Raw genomic sequence first — 18751 nt, 5'->3', positions numbered from 1 at the left:
TGACGCCTGGTCTCGACAGGACCCTCTTCCTCTGCCCCCTTTAGGGTAGCTCCATCTGCCGGACTTCCCTTTACCTCTGTAGTCCTGTCTTGGGTGGGAGCGAGTTTTCCGAAAGAATTGTGTTTTCTTTGGCTTCTCCTCAGGGAAGCCTTTTTTCTTGTCGGACGCTTTCTCGAGTAGCTCGTCCAGGACTGGACCAAAGACGTGAGATCCTGAGAATGGAATTGAACACAGCTTGTTTTTTCATTGGGTATCTCCCGTCCACGATCTCAGCCATAAGGCCCTTCTTGCTGCATTTGACAGTGCATTATTTCTGGCAGCAAAACGCACTGATTCTGCTGAGGCATTCGCCATGAAATCAGTCGCCATTCTCAGAACTGAAAGATTTTAGGATTTCTTCCCTTGGAGTCCTGTCTTTAGTATAACTCTCCAGCTCGTCCACCCAAAGACTCATGGATCTTGCTACAGACGTAGCCGCTATGTTCGTTTTCATAATGGCGGCTGACGATTCCCAGGCTTTTTTGAGAAGATCTTCTGACCTTTTATCCATTGGGTCCTTTAACCCTGACGAATCCTCAAAGGGGATAGCTGTTTTTCTTGTGACTTTGGCCACCGGAATATCAATTTTCGGAACAGATTCCCAGACCTTAGTTTCCTCTGGATCAAAGGGAAGACGGTACTTGAAGTCTCTCGGGACTACTATTTTCTTTCCTACGTCTTCCCACTCTTCCATTATCATAGCTGTTATATGATTGTTGACTGGAAAAACTCTATTTCTGCGAGTTCTTAGGCCCCCGAACATTTCATCTTGAACCGATGGCTCAGACGAGTCCTCTATTTTCATAGTGCTCCTAACTGCTTTAAGCAGCACATCCGTATTTTCGGAGGAGAACAGGTATCTCTTCCGTTCTTCTGGAAACGCAGCCGATGGATTACCCTCTTCATCTGAGCCTGGATCGGAGTAACCCGAGTCCTCTCCTTCCTCAGAATTTAAGTCCATATCCCATCTAGGCCTTTTAGGCCGTGGAGACTGGGGTGGCACCATCGTAGACACCGTAGCTTGGACTTCGTCTCTAATCATGCTTTTGATATTATCTAATAACGAAGCCTGTTCGTCCTTTAGAAGTTTAGCGATGCATTTTTCGCATAACTTCTTTTTATAGCCATCTGGGAGCTTGGTGGTGCACAGCGGACATCGGATAGTCCTTTTCTTAACAGATGGCCTTTCGGGAATGTCCTTATCCTGTAAATGTAAAGGGAATCCCTGTGGCTATGGATCTAAAGTCCTGTAATGTATCCCATATCACTCACTACTCACATGGTCCGCGGGTAGCTCTAAGGATTGGACGTCTGGACGACTAGCACCTTCCATCTTACTGAGTCAAGTGTGCTGTCAGCTGTCCGTCATTAAATAGTCAGTCTTACCCAGCTTCAAGACATCTGATTCGTCCTCCTTCCAAGCTCAGCTGCTGGCCTCCACGGTGATTCCAGGTCCCCAGCAGTACTGCGCATGCGCCATCCGGAACGCACACCAACCAGCCTGGGACCTAGATTCTGGTGCATAATCCGGTCGCTCCAGTCTCTGCCTTCCCCCGCAGCTTCCCGGCGTACCCGGAAATGCCTCGGCGCCGCCGACCCCGGGAATCCGGCCACGCCCCCGGAAGTCGTCACCTCTGACCGGGCGCCGGACCGGAAGTCCGGGGAACGAAGCCAGCACCGGCCACACATGGAGCCTGAGGGAGCGCTGGGCACTGCAGCCGCTGTCTCAGAGCCCCTTTGTGAGGGGATGAGGCAGCCCATGGGAGCACACAGCTCAACCTAGTTGCGGAGGTACCTCCGTCGGTATCCAGCAACTCTGGGGAGTCTTCACTGCCAGACTCTCGCGGCCAGAGCCCCCTTCAGGAGGATGGGACCACACTCAGGAGCTCCTGCTCTACCGAGACCTGACTTCAAATCAGGTAAAAATCCAATCTTCTGGAGAACTCTCTCCTGCGTCTGTCCCTGATAGGGACAGGAAAAACACTGAAGGGTGGAGGTGGGGAGGGGCTATTTAACCTCTTCTGTGTTCCTGTCCCTATCAAGGATATGAAGAGCAACCTCCTTGTGGTGCTGTCATGAGGGACGACCTGGAAACTATGAATTAACACATGTGGAATTATATACTTAACAAAAAAGTGTGAAACAACTAAAATTATGTCTTATATTCTAGGTTCTTCAAAGTAGCCACCTTTTGCTTTGATGACTGCTTTGCACACTCTTGGCATTCTCTTGATGAGCTTCAAGAGGTAGTCACCGGGAATGGTGGTCTTCGCAGAGATACTTAGCACTTGTTGGCCCTTTTGCCTTCACTCCACGGTCCAGCTCACCCCAAACCATCTCGATTGGGTTCAGGTCTGGTGACTGTGGTGGCCAGGTCATCAGGCGTAGCACCCCATCACTCTTTTTCTTGGTCAAATAGCCCTTACACAGCCTGGAGGTGTGTTTGGGGTCATTGTCCTGTTGGAAAATAAATGATGGTCCAACTAAACACAAACCGGATGGAATAGCATGCCGCTGCAAGATGCTGTGGTAGCCATGCTGGTTCAGTATGCCTTCACTTTTGAATAAATCCCCAACAGTCTCACCAGCAAAGCACCCCCACACAATCACACCTCCTTCTCCATGCTTCACGGTGGGAACCAGGCATGTAGAGTCCATCCGCTCACCTTTTCTGCGTCGCACAAAGACACGGTGGTTGGAACCAAAGATCTCAAATTTGGACTCATCAGACCAAAGCACAGTTTTCCAGTGGTCTAATGTCCATTCCTTGTGTTCTTTAGCCCAAACAAGTCTCTTCTGCTTGTTGCCTGTCCTTAGCAGTGGTTTCCTAGCAGCTATTTTACCATGAAGGCCTGCTGCACAAAGTCTCCTCTTAACAGTTGTAGAGATGTGTCTGCTGGTAGAACTCTGTGTGGCATTGACCTGGTCCCTAATGTGAGCTGCTGTTAACCTGCGATTTCTGAGGCTGGTGACTCGGATAAACTTATCCTCAGAAGCAGAGGTGACTCTTGGTCTTCCTTCCCTAGGGCGGTCCTCATGTGAGCCAGTTTCTTTGTAGCTCTTGATGGTTTTTGCCACTGCACTTGGGGACACTTTCATAGTTTTCCCAATTTTTCGGACTGACTGACCTTCATTTCTTAAAGTAATGATGGCCACTCGTTTTTCCTTACTTAGCTGCTTTTTTCTTGCTATAATACAAATTCTAACAGTCTATTAAGTAGGACTATCAGCTGTGTATCCACAAGACTTCTGCACAACACAACTGATGGTCCCAACCCCATTTATAAGGCAAGAAATCCCACTTATTAAACCTGACAGGGAACACCTGTGAAGTGAAAACTATTCCCGGTGACTACCTCTTGAAGCTCATCAAGAGAATGCCAAGAGTGTGCAAAGCAGTCAAAGCAAAAGGTGGCTACTTTGAAGAACCTAGTATATAAGACATATTTTCAGTTGTTTCACACTTCTTTATTAAGTATATAATTCCACATGCGTTAATTCATAGTTTTGATGCCTTCAGTGTGAATTTACAATTTTCATAGTCACGAAAATACAGAAAAATCTTTAAATGAGAAGGTGTGTCCAAACTTTTGGTCTGTAGTGTGTGTGTGTGTGTGTGTGTGTGTGTGTGTGTGTGTGTGTGTGTGTGTGTGTGTGTGTGTGTGTGTGTGTGTGTGTGTGTGTGTGTATATATATATATATATATATATATATATATATATATATATATATATATATATATATATATATATATATATATATATATTTATTCGAGTATAAGCCGACCCGAGTATAAGCCGACCCCCCTAATTTTGCCACAAAAAACTGGGAAAACTTATTGACTCGAGCATAAGCCTAAGGTGGAAAATACAGCAGCTACCGGTGAATTTCAAAAATAAAAATAGATGCTCCATACCGTTCATTATTGCCCCAAAGGAGGTTCCATATATAGCTGTGCCATATAGAATGCTCTGCACCGTTCATTACGGCCCCATAGATGCTCCTTATAAAGCAGTGCCATATATGCTCTGCACTGTTCATTATGGCCCCATAGATGCTCCTTATTAAGCTGTGCCATATATGCTCTGCACTGTCCATTGTTGCCCCATAGATGTGCCATATAAATCTGTGCCATATATAATGCTCTGCACCGTTGCCCCATAGATGTGCCATATAAATCTGTGCCATATACACTCACCGGCCACTTTATTAGGTACACCTGTCCAACTTCTTGTTAACACTTAATTTCTAATCAGCCAATCACATGGCGGCAACTCAGTGCATTTAGGCATGTAGACATGGTCAAGACAATCTCCTGCAGTTCAAACCGAGCATCAGTATGGGGAAGAAAGGTGATTTGAGTGGTCTGAGTATTTCAGAAACTGCTGATCTACTGGGATTTTCACGCACAACCATCTCTAGGGTTTACAGAGAATGGTCCGAAAAAGAAAAAAAATCCAGTGAGCGGCAGTTCTGTGGGCGGAAATGCCTTGTTGATGCCAGAGGTCAGAGGAGAATGGGCAGACTGGTTCGAGCTGATAGAAAGGCAACAGTGACTCAAATCGCCACCCGTTACAACCAAGGTAGGCCTAAGAGCATCTCTGAACGCACAGTGCGTCGAACTTTGAGGCAGATGGGCTACAGCAGCAGAAGACCACACCGGGTACCACTCCTTTCAGCTAAGAACAGGAAACTGAGGCTACAATTTGTACAAGCTCATCGAAATTGGACAGTAGAAGATTGGAAAAACGTTGCTTGGTCTGATGAGTCTCGATTTCTGCTGCGACATTCGGATGGTAGGGTCAGAATTTGGCGTAAACAACATGAAAGCATGGATCCATCCTGCCTTGTATGGAGCATCTTTGGGATGTGCAGCCGACAAATCTGCGGCAACTGTGTGATGCCATCATGTCAATATGGACCAAAATCTCTGAGGAATGCTTCCAGCACCTTGTTGAATCTATGCCACGAAGAATTGAGGCAGTTCTGAAGGCAAAAGGGGGTCCAACCCGTTACTAGCATGGTGTACCTAATAAAGTGGCCGGTGAGTGTATAATGCTCTGCACCGTTGCCCCATAGATGTGCCATATAAATCTGTGCCATATATAGTGCTCTGCACCGTTGCCCCATAGATGTGCCATATAAATCTGTGCCATATTTAGTGCTCTGCACCGTTGCCCCATAGATGTGCCATATATAAATCTGTGCCATATATAACGCTGCTGCTGCAATAAAAACAAAAAACAAAACACATACTCTCCTCTCTTGCTTGCAGCTCCTCAGCGTCCCGTCCCGGCGTCTCTCTGCACTGACTGATCAGGCAGAGGGCGGCGCGCACACTATATGCGCCATCGTGCCCTCTGACCTGAACAGTCAGAACAAGAGGACGCGAAGACAGAGTGGCGCCCGGCGTGTGGAACGTGGACAGGTGAATATAAAATACTCACCTAGTCCCAGCGATCCTGGCGCTCCCCCTGCCTGTCACACTGTCTTCGGGTGCCGCAGCTCTTCCTCTGTCAGCGGTCACCGGCACCGCTGATTAGAGAAATGAATTTGCGGCTCCACCCCTATGGGAGTGGAGTCCATATTCATTTCTCTAATGAGCGGTCCCACGTGACCGCTGAACAGGGGAAGAGCTGCGGCACCCGAAGACAGTGTGACAGGCAGGGGGAGCGCCAGGATCGCCGGGACTAGGTGAGTATGCCTCAGCGCCCACTCCCCCTCACCCGCCGACCCCACCTCGAGTATAAGCCGAGAGGGGCACTTTCAGCCTGAAAATCTCGGCTTATACTCGAGTATATACGGTATAATATATATATATATATATATATATTTATATATATATATATTTTTTTTTTATCTTAATTATATAGTCCACAAATGAATATGTATATTTTTTTAGTCTCAGGACACTAATCAACATCCTTAGGCTAATTGTTCCCCCCAAAAATCAATAACCTTTGCTCCCCATTCTCAAGCTTGCAGGATGTCCCAGAGGTTGGACTTCCAATAATCAGCACGTTCTGGGTAGGATATAATTTTCACTCGTGGGAATATCTATTTATGGGAGTTGTCTACACAAAGAAACCCTGAGAAGAGCCTTCCCTCCAGTTTTGGACGTCCAAGACCAGTTGTACAGCAGTGAAGGTCGGCTTTACAACACAGTTACTCACCCGAGTCCATTATGTGGTTATTCCGCAGGTCCAGGATCTGTATGCAGCTGTTGAACTTTAATACGTTTCCCAGTTGCGCCGAGTCTTGTAAGCTGTTCAGACGGTTGTCAGCGAGGTAAAGCTCCCGTAATACTATGTTCATTTTTAAAGCTGTGGCTGATGGTAAAAAAAATAAAAATCATGGAGAATTTGTTAATTATATGTTTAAAACGCAAAAGCACAAGCAATGCCTGCTCAGAGTGTGCAAGCGACGCGTTTTGGTGCCTTTTACATTGGACAAGATAGGGGATAACTTGGACATTTGGGGGTTTACCCTTTAATTAGTTATGGATATGGTATAAATTGGCTGCTGAACACCTAAGAAAACAGCTATCCAAATGCAGGTGGAGGTCTAAAGGGGTGCAATGACTTACCCAATAACATCAGGGGTCTTCCAGAAAGACTGGTGTTTTCAAGGTGAAGGACAGTTAAGCTGCTGCTGATGCGCAGTGCCCGAGCCACAAATGGTGCCGAGTGGTCGAGCAATGGGGTATTTCGAGCATCCAAATACTGCAGGCAGTTTGTCTGTACAAGATAATATATAATTCAAATAAATAAATAAAAATTCTTTATAGAAATGTATATTATGAGCACGCATATTTTGTACTGTGGCCAGCAGGGGGTGCTACGCCTGTATACTGTAGATACCGGACTATATCCAGGATAAGCGGTATATTTACTCTGATCAGGATACAATTAATCTACTATTAATAAAGGTTTGCTATCAAATAAGAAAAAGTCCGGAAACAAAGAAGGATCCGTCACATGACGGATGAACCTTACCTTCCGCATCATGTGAGCGGCGGCCTGCCAACCCCGAGTGCCAATGTGCTTGTTGAAGGAGATATTGAGATGCGTCGCCGACTCATAATACTCAATCATGTCAAACAGAGCGGAGGCTCCCTGTACAAAGAGGGAAAAGGGATGACAAAACCGAAGGCTTCCTGCGCCCAAGTGCAGCAAGGAACAAGAGCTATTAATATGAAAGAGGACCCCAGCTATTTACAGACCCCTGCGTCCCACAATGACCTTACTTTCCATTCACCCCAACTTACATCCTCGTCCAGGTTTGTCTGCTCCAAATCCACCATTTTAAATTGCACCCGCTTAAAGATTTCCTCCAGGGCCTCGCACGCTTTATGGTCCAATTTCTCCCCTATGGAAAAATATATATATTTTATCACAAAGGGTCCATACCTTGTGGGGGGGGAGCAGCCATTTCTGTTAGGAGCATTGAGAGACAGGCTTTACAGATGCTATTTAGAAACCAATAAACTGATAATGGGAGAATGAGAAGCTATGATCTGTGCAGGGAGGGGGAGGAGGTTAGCTGTGACCTTTACCTATTGTGTGGCTTCCAGCCTTTTAATACAAGTGTTACTGACAAGTGACCTCTACAGAACAAGAGACTATTGACGGCTCAGTGGGAAAAGTGGATTTTTGTTTTCTTTAATAAAAAATGAAAAAAGGTTAAAAAAAAAAAAAAAAAAGATAAAATTACGAAATGTAAAATAATCGTAATTTTTATTTTTTATTTTTTTTTTTTACTATTTAAATTTAAATCCAAAGCCATTTTCCAAGACCCATTTTTCAGGCTTATTTTTAGTGCACTGAGCTGACATTTTTATTTTGGGGTAGATATAATGTTTTGTTTGCCTGTTATTGTATTTTATTGCAATGTTGCGGTGACCGAAAAAAAAAAAATCTTAATTCTGCCGGTTTGATTTTTCTCTCTCGTTACACCGTTTACCAATTGGATTATTTTTATATTTTTGATAGCTCAAGTGATTCTGAACACAGCAATACCAAATATTTAATTTTTTTATATTTTTAATGGGACAAAAGGGGGGGGGGGGGGGGTTTATTTGGACTAGTTTATTATTTTTTTTTTTTTATATTTTAGATTTTTTTATTTTTTACACTTTTTACTTGCTCCTTGGGAGACTTGAAGCTGCGATCATCTGATTACTTGTGCTCGACATAGCAGAAATGCTCATCTGCTATGACCGCTGGCCACGGTGTGGCACTTATAGAAGATCGGCAATGACAAACACGGGGATCTCCTGCATATCCCCAGGTGTCCTGCCAACCCATCGGCTACCCGCGATCATGTGTCGAAGGGAGCAGATTGGGCTGAGTTATTGACGTGTTTCTGGCATGAGCATGTTAAAATGCCGCTGTCAGAGATCAACAGCGGTATTTAACAGGTCAACAGCTACGGGTGGATCAAAATTGCACCTGCAGCTGTTAGGGGCACGACAGCGAATCAAATCAGCTGTCATATGCTGCAAAAGATGCGGGCTCAGCGCCGCAGCTTGCATCAAAGGGGGAGATATGACGTATGTATAGGGGTTAGTGTATATAGGGCTGGGGAAAAGATGGCTATTCTAGTGCGGGGGGTCATTACTGGCAGTTGTGAGGTGTCCTTCCAAACCCCTCCAGCAATCACCTTTTGGTGGTTCGATGATATAATGTGGCATTTAAATAGTTAATTAGCAGCGATACTTAATAGAGGTTGCTCCAGATGCTTGAATTACATCAAGATGCAGCTAAACCCTGGCCCCCGACGTATGCAATTGTGTCATACTATTATGTCACGTGCCAGTAAAGGGTTAATACAATATCTAAACCGAAAGTTTTTTTTCTGCAATCCTTTCAATTAACTGTACAGGAGATTATGTTTTGTCAGAGAAATTTACGATTTAGTTGTGGGACAACAGTTCTGATTGTTTTGTCTCCTACATGTTTCCCTGGTAACAGACTACAAACAAACCTTGTGTAGTCTGATCCTGCAGTCATGCTTCCACATGGCCCCAAATTCTTCCAACAGACATACAAAAAGCAGTGACCGATGGATGGGAGAATAACCACCAGTTCAGACTGTAGTCACGGATGACCCCCTGGTGACCACAGGATGCCTTCTATCTGCAGAAATAAAAAAGGTCTTACCCTTGAGATCTAGGCTCTCAACTCTCCCTGAAAGATCAGTCAGATCCTAAAAAAAAGAGCAACCTAAAATTAGATTACGTTAAACTGTCTAAAATTAAGCAAAACATCAGATTTAATAGACTAAATCAGACTACTCTTCAGTCGAAATATTTTTCTTTAACCGGCCATATACATGAAAAAATAATCCCAAAAAAACACCAAAATTGCTTATTTATTTGGCAGACACTTTCATCTCCTGATTCTACCATCAACATATACTATCCACTCAAGCGATCGTGCATGTTAATTACGATGAGAAAGCAGCATAAGTTGCTATTAAATATCTGTTGGGATTGGGCAGACTTATATGCAACATGTCCTACCCCTTGTCGTCCTGCCCAATATTTTGTCAAACGTTCATCTTATGTGTTTAGCCTGCTCTGGTCAAGTTGTATTGAATCAGTTGGTGGCAGTACGGCATTTATGGACACTTTTGTACATTTTTGGCATATTACACATGTCAGCAGCATACTTTACCTGAAGCTGACGGATAAGTTTAGAAATCTGTTTACAGTTCAGTTTCTGGCAGGCTTGTGTATAGGACATGACAACATCTTCCACAGTGACATTCTGGGCTACAGAGAAAGACAGAAGAAACATTAGTATTTCCGTGGTGTCGTACTTCTGGCAGACTGCCCCTGTCATTACATGTTAAATTTTGCACTTGAAGGCTTCAGCCAGAAGAGGTGAAGTATAGAGGAAGAAATTTGCGGCGTATTTTGCTGCAAACACATATGGACGTCATTCTATGCCTTGCAGAAGGTGAAATACGCAGTGGAAAAGAACAGAAAATCAAACTGGCTCCACAGTTCAACTTCCACCCATAAAAAGAGTTTAAAAAAAATAATGCTGCATATGGATGAGATTTGGTACAGCAATAGAAAGTGGATTTTCTTCAGCACTGTGTAAGCAAACACTACCTAGAACTTTAGGCAGCTCAATTTGGTGCCAAAAGCAGTAGAAGAACGACCTAAAATAGGAAAATTTCTAATAATTAACAACCAGGATTCATCATGACCTGAACCCAAGATAGAAAAAACAAAAAACAAAAACAAAAACCACTGCCCAAAAGGCAACCAGAACTGACCGCATGACCGAAGAACCAGAAGTAGGGAGGGAGCGGTACCTCCTAATGTATTCAACGAGAACGCAAGTTTACAGTAAGTGCAAAAATCAATTTTTCTCATTAATGGCATGAGGGACCCAGGACCTTTGGGATGATCAAAAGCAATCAAAACTGTTGGTAAAAATAAATAGCTGAGCATATGGACTGCCAAGAAGACATCGGCCGGCAGCACCTTACGACCAAGTTGACATGAGTAAATTCCACTGAGTGAATCTTGTAAAATTTTCAAAAAGGTATGGACAGAAGCCAAGCTGACGTGAAAAATAGAGGCTTGATGCCTAATGTTCCAAGATGGACTGAAATTTGTTATTGCTTCCAGAACAGTCAATTTGAACCATATGGAAACCATCTTCTTGGAGGCAGAAAAGCCCTAGTGTGGCCCATTGGCCCAATATATATATATTTTTTTTTTTATGGTTGTGGCCAAAAGTATTGACACCCCTTCAATTCTGTCAGATAATACTCCGTTTCTTCCTGAAAATTATTGCAAACACAAATTCTTTGTTATTATTATCTTCATTTAATTTGTCTTAAATGAAAAAACACAAAAGAGAATAAAGCAAAAAGCAAAACATTGATCATTTCACACAAAACTCCAAAAATGGGCCAGACAAAAGTATTGGCACCCTCAGCCTAATAATTGGTTGCACAACCTTTAGCCAAAATAACTGCGACCAACCACTTCCGGTAACCATCAATGAGTTTCTTACAATGCTCTGCTGGAATTTTAGACCATTCTTCTTTGGCAAACTGCTCCTGGTCCCTGATATTTGAAGGGTGCCTTCTCCAAACTGCCATTTTTAGATCTCTCCACAGGTGTTCTATGGGATTCAGGTCTGGACTCATTGCTGGCCACCTTAGAAGTCTCCAGTGCTTTTTCTCAAACCATTTTCTAGAGCTTTTTGAAGTGTGTTTTGGGTCATTGACCTGCTGGAAGACCCATGACCTCTAAAGGAGACCCAGCTTTCTCACACTGGGCCCTACATTATGCTGCAAAATTTGTTGGTAGTCTTCAGACTTCATAATGCCATGCACACGGTCAAGCAGTCCAGTGCCAGAGGCAGCAAAGCAACCCCAAAACATCAGGAAACCTCCGCCATGTTTGACTGTAGGGACCGTGTTCTTTTCTTTGAATGCCTCTTTTTTTCCTCCTGTAAACTCTATGTTGATGCCTTTGCCCAAAAAGCTCTACTTTTGTCTCATCTGACCAGAGAACATTCTTCCAAAATGTTTTAGGCTTTTTCAGGTAAGTTTTGGCAAACTCCAGCCTGGCTTTTTTATGTCTCGGGGTAAGAAGTGGGGTCTTCCTGGGTCTCCTACCATACAGTCCCTTTTCATTCAGATACTGACGGATAGTACGGGTTGATACTGTTGCACCCTCGGACTGCAGGGCAGCTTGAACTTGTTTGGATGTTAGTCGAGGTTCTTTATCCAACATCCACACAATCTTGCGTTGAAATCTCTTGTCAATTTTTCTTTTCCGTGCATATCTAGGGAGGTTAGCCATGGGTCATTCCATATCAAGTGATCCAAATATGAATATTTTTTTTTACCTGACGTCTTTAGATTTTTTTTATGTTTTGTTTTTATGAAGTACAACTTTAGTTAATTACAAATTAAAAGTTTAGAATTTTTTTCTTCAGTTAATTTTTTACATATTTTTAAAGTTTTAAAAAAGCGCAGATTTTGGCCTGGTATGGCGTTACATTTTTTATCATATCTCGGGCTAGAATTAAGATATAGAGGTGGCAGGGAATAATTTTTCTCAGAATCGTACCGGCTTTCATTTGATATGTCACAAGACTATGTTTCTTTATATTTTGTTTTGGTGAAATCAAATTAAACATTTTGATGCGCAATTCTGAAAAAAACGTATGTTTTAAAATTGTGAAAACATGCATGTGTGTTACTTGTGTCCTTGTTTATATTTGTACAGGGATTCAACTTCGGACCTACCAAATTTGTATTTTTTTTAAGCCTTGAATCATCTGATTTTAGGTTTGTGTGAGTTTCTTCCCTTTTTCTTTTCAAATTACAACTTATTGCATTCAACATTTATATGTAACAATAAAGAAACGCAAAACACAAATACCAAAGTGCCAGAATACATACATCTTAATCATCATAACACAACTTGCTCAGCATTTTCAACCTGAATTCATTGAACAAGCCAAAAGAAAAAACGTGATCATATCCTCAAGTGTGATTTTCTAAATACAGTCTGATCCTAATTATATGTTAAAAACAAGATTAAAAGAACCAATATTTTTACCACCTATTTATACATGGAACAATTTTTTTTCTACTATATCACTAAACATGTCATTTATGAAGTGTTTAAGAAGAATAGTCCAGTAGTTAAATCCTCTTTCTATAAAATATGAACTAATCAAACAATTAATAGTAGGTTTTTACACTGGCCTTCTATCAATGTGTCCCTTCTAGAGGATGAAATGTCATCTTGCCCATAAGGGCTAACTAGCAATGGCCGTTTCCTTCTGTGTCAGAGTATGTGCGGCTGTCATGGTGCTCGGCTCCACCTGAGTTATATCTGTTTTTTGTTCACTTTTACAATGTCTGATTTTCTTGGATACACAAAGGACGGCGCTGGACCAGAAGGTGCAGAAAAGTCACTTCTTCATTTTCACAATCTTTGGAGAGTCCAGTAGCCGTCAGCGCTAATCATATTCACAGGTCACGTAACCAGTTGTGTCATCCATTGCCGATCTTGTGCCGCCTTCTACCACGTCATGGACGTCACGGTCTTTATTTCCACTACATGGGATGACAGTCCGGTATTGCTGAGTCCCTGTGATGGGTTCTGCTTCCTGTAACTGATGTTATAACAAACTCTCCTCCTCTTCGTAGTCCTGGTTTGTACAATACATGAACTGGATGTTAGGAATAGTTTTCTCCCTCCATTTGAGAAGTTGCCTGGGTGTTAAGATTTGGTGTGAATACGGTCTGTGGAGGCCCGAGCTGCCGGCCTGTCATCTGCTCTGCAGTCATCGTCTACCCCTGGTCATCCTCAGCCCTAACAAAGCTTCTCCTCTGTCCTCTCCTGCTTCTAAGTGGTAACATAATAAAATAATACAGGAATATCTAACAATCATGGATTATTTGGTAAATATGGACCCCACACTTCTACACCACAGGCTGAACAGATCTGAAATCAAGATTTTTGAACTGACACTGTAATAGTTTTATTTTTTAAAAATATGATCCCATCAAGATCCCAGCTTGTATTTTGGTACAGAAGTGGCTAGGAGCATAACAGGCACATGTGCAGTTTTTGAAATTTTTAAATTAAACGTTTTTTTCGGAAATGCGTTTTTAAATTTTGCGCTTGCGTTCGCATAGGTAAAATATTATTAAAGATACTCTTGTGACATATCTGGTGAAAGCCTGTACAGTTCTGAGTAGAATGGTGTTTATTTTGTTTCTCTCTCTTTTCTAGCCTGGAGTTATGGGGAGAAATGTAAAGGCAGGCAACACCGAAAATCGCACTTTTTCCAAACTTTGAAAGTCAATAAAAAAAAAAAATCTAGAATTTTTTTTTCTTCACATTTTGCATTCTCTGACACACTATTACCAAATAACAAAATCTCAAAAGAATTAAAAATATAGTGGTAAAAATCATTGGTTCACTTGACATGGAATGACCCCCGATGGGCTTTAAACTTCTTGATGACACTGCGCACGGTAGACACAGGAACATTCAGGTCTTTGGAGATGGACTTGTAGCCTTGAGATTGCTCATGCTTCCTCACAATTTGGTTTCTCAAGTCCTCAGACAGTTCTTTGGTCTTCTTTCTTTTCTCCATGCTCAATGTGGTACACACAAGGACACAGGACAGAGGCTGAGTCAACTTTAATCCATGTCAACTGGCTGCAAGTGTGATTTAGTTATTGCCAACACCTGTTAGGTGCCACAGGTAAGTTACAGGTGCTGTTAATTGCACAAATTAGAGAAGCATCACATGATTTTTCGAACAGTGCCAATACTTTTGTCCACCCCCTTTTTTATGTTTGGTGTGGAATTATATCCAATTTGGCTTTAGGACAATTCTTTTTGTGTTTTTTCATTTAAGACAAATTAAATGAAGATAATAATAACAAAGAATTTGTGTTTGCAATCATTTTCAGGAAGAAACTGAGTATTATCTGACAGAATTGCAGGGGTGTCAATACTTTTGGCCACAACTGTACACACACTTCAATAAAACAGGAGGGTAGGCCCCAACCAAATTCAGACAGTAAAGATAATGTGCTCAGTGATCAATGGGAGGGAAGGACAATATCCTTGACGTGGAAAGTGGAGACCATCTTTGGAACAAGATGTCAAGGGGAGAAAGACAACCTAAACCTGATGGAAAATGATGAAACTGTGCCTTGCAGGAATGAGTAACACGGTCAGACATCCTGAAAATGTAAAGTTATCGCCACCAGAAATGCCTGCTAGGAAATGGGAAAAACAAGTGCAGTAAAAAGACTTGGCAGATTGAAGCTTACGCGACTTCGCCACGGTCTGAATAACAGAATCAAAGATTCTTGGATTTCAGAACCTTGACTTCAACAGCCATGCCTTTATACACAGCTGAGGCAAGGTGTGGTAGATAGAGGATATTGTAAAAGAAGATGGTGACGAGGAGGAGGAGGCCATGGATCATCTGCAACCAACTGAACAAGTCCAAAGCCATCAGGATTGCCGGGCCACTATTGACACTTGAGATTGTGGGTTAGAAGGGGAAGCCAGCAGAGACCTCTTTCCAAGGAGTGAGAGGAGCATCCACTGGGAAGGCCCCCCTCCACTGTTGGGACCTGGCAATAGTGTGGGACCTTGTGACTGACAAGGCATGCAAATATGTTTAAATCAGGATACCCCAGCAAAATGCAAAGCTGGTTGAAGACCTCTAGGAGATGAGTCCACTACACGGTTACAAGGTTTCTCAACTGAGAAACTCAGCTGTCTAGTTTTTCCACATGAAGAGAGTTGATTGCAGAGAAGGCTATAAATTATAAAACTCTGCCTCGTGAAGAATCGAGGCGGTTTCTTTAATGGCCAAAGGGCTCCGCATACACCCAGATATTCGCCCATCTACACTCAAAAAGTGAGCGGTCCCTGAGATTGAATAACCAGAGGAAGAGAGACAGAAAAATAGAGATCAGTTCTAGAAGGTAGATTTGAAGGCATGATTCCTCCAAAGACTCAGAGTGGTGAGAAGGGTGAACCCCACACCCCAGCCCAACAGACTGGCATTGATCATCAGCACCTGCCTTTGGAGAGAAAGAAGAATCTGTTGGAAAGCAGAACAGAATTGTCAATCTTTATGATAGGTCTTTGCAGACTTAGTGGGCTCCTTAGATTGCTGTATTTGTCTTCAGGTCAAACGTTTTCTCCAGAGACAAAATAGAATGCGGTAGTGGATGGGTGTGAAACAACAAAAATACTACTACCTCTAAAACTGAGACCACCCTGCCACGAACCCTCATGCAAAAATGATAGAGCACGATGTCTTCATACTGAAAAAGTCACTCTGGCTCAAAGAAAGGAGATCTTGTCTGGGGAAGGCAGATTGAACACATCCAGGTGACTGTCACGCCCAGAAATTCCAGGTGCTTGGTTGGAGTTAGACATCACTTGTGTCGGTTCAAAAAGGAGAGTTCCAATGAATCCTAGATGATCTGGGGACTGGACAGATTAATTTCCTTGGACAAGGACTTCACAAAAAAATAAATATCCTCCTCAAGATAAGGAGCGATTGCTATCCCATTGGCACAGAAGAGTGAGAACTTTGGTGAAGAACCTTGGAGATGTCACTAGTCAAAAGGCAGTGTGAAACTAGAAATTAAAGGGCCACTGTCACCCCCCCCCCCAGCCGTTATAAACTAAAAGAGCCACCTTGTGCAGCAGTAATGCTGCAGTCTAACAAGGTGGCTCTTTTAGTTTTTGATTCATTTATTACCTCAAAAAAGCGTTTTAAAAATTGGCCACAAATACCAGATATTGTACCTGGAGGCGGTCCGAAGCGTCCTGTATGAATCCCCCAACTGCCGTCACTCCTCTCTTCAGGGGCGATGGTACCCGCCCCCTGAGCGCTGTTGTCTTCTGAAATCCGGCGCCTGCGCTGTGCGTGCCTGCCTGGGGCCTGCGCAGTGTTCATTGTCAGTGCGGCCACACTGTGGCTGAATCCCCCGCCCCGCACTGTTATTCATTATGCACAGTGCGGGGCTGGGGTTCCTGGGCATGCGCACTGCGCTGTTTAGACGCTCCCCAGCCTTCCCAGGAACCCCAGCCCCGCACTGTGCATAATGAATAACAGTGCGGGGCGGGGGATTCAGCAACAGTGTGGCCGCACTGACAATGAACACTGCGCAGGCCCCAGGCACGCACAGCGCAGGCGCCGGCTTTCAGAAGATAACAGCGCTCAGGGGGCGGGTACCATCGCCCCTGAAGAGAGGAGTGACGGCAGTTGGGGGATTCATACAGGACGCTTCGGACCGCCTCCTGGTACAATATCTGGTATGTGTGGCCAATTTTTAAAACGCTTTTTTGAGGTAATAAATGAATCAAAAACTAAAAGAGCCACCTTGTTAGACTGCAGCATTACTGCTGCACAAGGTGGCTCTTTTAGTTTATAACGGCTGGGGGGGGGGGGGGGGGTGTGACAGTGGCCCTTTAAGACAACCAACAGCGAAGTGAAGGAATTGCTAGCGGGACATGATGAAAATCTGAAGATAAACAAGTCTACTGAAGAAAGGACTCTTCCCAACACCAGACTACAGGAATGCCATGCAAAGTTGTCAGACCTGCACAAATCTGTTTAGTCTCCAAGCCACATTGGGTATGACCAACCTGTCCTTTTTAAGTCCTAAACAGGTTTTTGTAGCATTCCTGGGAGTTATGCATCTGGAACAGGAACAATGACATGCCAGGTCAAACATTTCAAAGTGACAGATGAAAAACTCATTTGGGGGCAGGGAGGTGAATTCAAATTTGTAATCCAAGGATACCACCTCTTTGATCCATGCATCATTCACGTGAGCCATCAAAATTTCTCTGAAAAAGAGAAACATCCCCCTAGCTGAGATGTGTTAAGCAGGAGGAAAAAAAAAAAAAAACATCATGTGGTAGTTGTCTTGGATGTGGAGGGAATTGTAGCTTTGAGGCAGGTGTGCCAGAAGACCTCAGCTAGAACAAGGGCTGTCTAAAGCTGGATACTTGTGAGGATATCTTGTCAACTCCGAGAGAAAAGGAGTCACGAAAGGAGCAAAAATTCTGGAATTTCCTAGATGGCTGTTAAGAGTCTACAGTTCAAGAAAAGAATGCAATCTTGCCCCCTGTGACAATTTTGATGAGTTCAATTAGGCATTTTCTGAAAAGTGTTCCCTGTGAAAGGCATCATGATAAAGGTTTTTCGGACACTGGGTCTGAAGAACAGCATCTGAGCCAAGTGGAGGGGCCGAAAAACCAGACTTAAGGTACCTTCACACTAAGCGACGCTGCAGGGATATCGACAACGATGCCGATCGCTGCAGCGTCGCTGTGTGGTCGCTGGAGAGCTGTCACACAGACAGCTCTCCAGCGACCAACTATGCCGAAGTCCCCTGGTAACCAGGGTAAACATCGGGTTACTAAGCGCAGGGCCGCGCTTAGTAACCCGATGTTTACCCTGGTTACCAGTGTAAAAGTAAAAAAAACAAACAGTACATACTCACCTTCTGCTGTCTGTCACATGTCCCTCGCCGTCTGCTTCCTGCACTGACTGTGATTGCCGGCCGTAAGGCACAGCACAGCGGTGACGTCACCGCTGTGCTCTGCTTTCACTTTACGGCCGGCGCTCACAGTCAGTGCGGGAAGCAGACGCCGGCGAGGGACGTGTGACACAGCAGAAGGTGAGTATGTACTGTTTGTTTGTTTTTTTACTTTTACACTGGTAACCAGGGTAAACATCGGGTTACTAAGCGCAGGGCCGCGCTTAGTAACCCGATGTTTACCCTGGTTACCAGCGTAAACGTAAAAAAAAAAAAAAAACACATACTCACATTCCGGTGCCCGGCGTCCGCTTCCCTGCACTCCTCCTGCATCCTGTGTAAGTGCCGGCCGTAAAGCAGAGCGGTGACGTCACCGCTCTGCTCTGTGGGAGATGCCAGAGATGTTCGGCGCTGACACAGGATGCAGGAGGAGTGCAGGGAAACGGACGCAGGCACCGGAATGTGAGTATGTGTTTTTTTTTTTTTACATTTACGCTGGTAACCAGGGTAAACATCGGGTTACTAAGCGCGGCCCTGCGCTTAGTAACCCGATGTTTACCCTGGTTACCAGGGGACTTCGGCATCGTTGGTCGCTGGAGAGCCGTCTGTGTGACAGCTCTCCAGCGACCAC

General features: G+C 43.9%; 1 protein-coding gene across 3 annotated transcripts in view; it reads right to left on the bottom strand.

Moving 5' to 3' along the window:
- PPP1R37 (protein phosphatase 1 regulatory subunit 37) overlaps positions 1 to 18751 on the bottom strand; it is a 51692-nt gene that overhangs the window by 14237 nt on the left and 18704 nt on the right. For all 3 annotated transcript variants that reach the window (XM_077285472.1, XM_077285473.1, XM_077285475.1), the window contains 6 exons: positions 9717 to 9814; positions 9201 to 9246; positions 7307 to 7407; positions 7035 to 7154; positions 6626 to 6776; positions 6213 to 6368 (listed from right to left, as the gene is read on the bottom strand). In XM_077285472.1, the coding sequence (XP_077141587.1) occupies positions 6213 to 6368; positions 6626 to 6776; positions 7035 to 7154; positions 7307 to 7407; positions 9201 to 9246; positions 9717 to 9814 (672 nt within the window). The remainder of the gene's footprint in view (positions 1 to 6212; positions 6369 to 6625; positions 6777 to 7034; positions 7155 to 7306; positions 7408 to 9200; positions 9247 to 9716; positions 9815 to 18751) is intronic.

This window comes from Ranitomeya variabilis, chromosome 2 (genome assembly GCF_051348905.1).
Source record: "Ranitomeya variabilis isolate aRanVar5 chromosome 2, aRanVar5.hap1, whole genome shotgun sequence".
NCBI lineage: Eukaryota > Metazoa > Chordata > Amphibia > Anura > Dendrobatidae > Ranitomeya > Ranitomeya variabilis.
The sequence above is the reverse complement of the archived record's forward strand: the minus strand, read 5'-3'. Positions and strand labels throughout refer to the sequence as shown.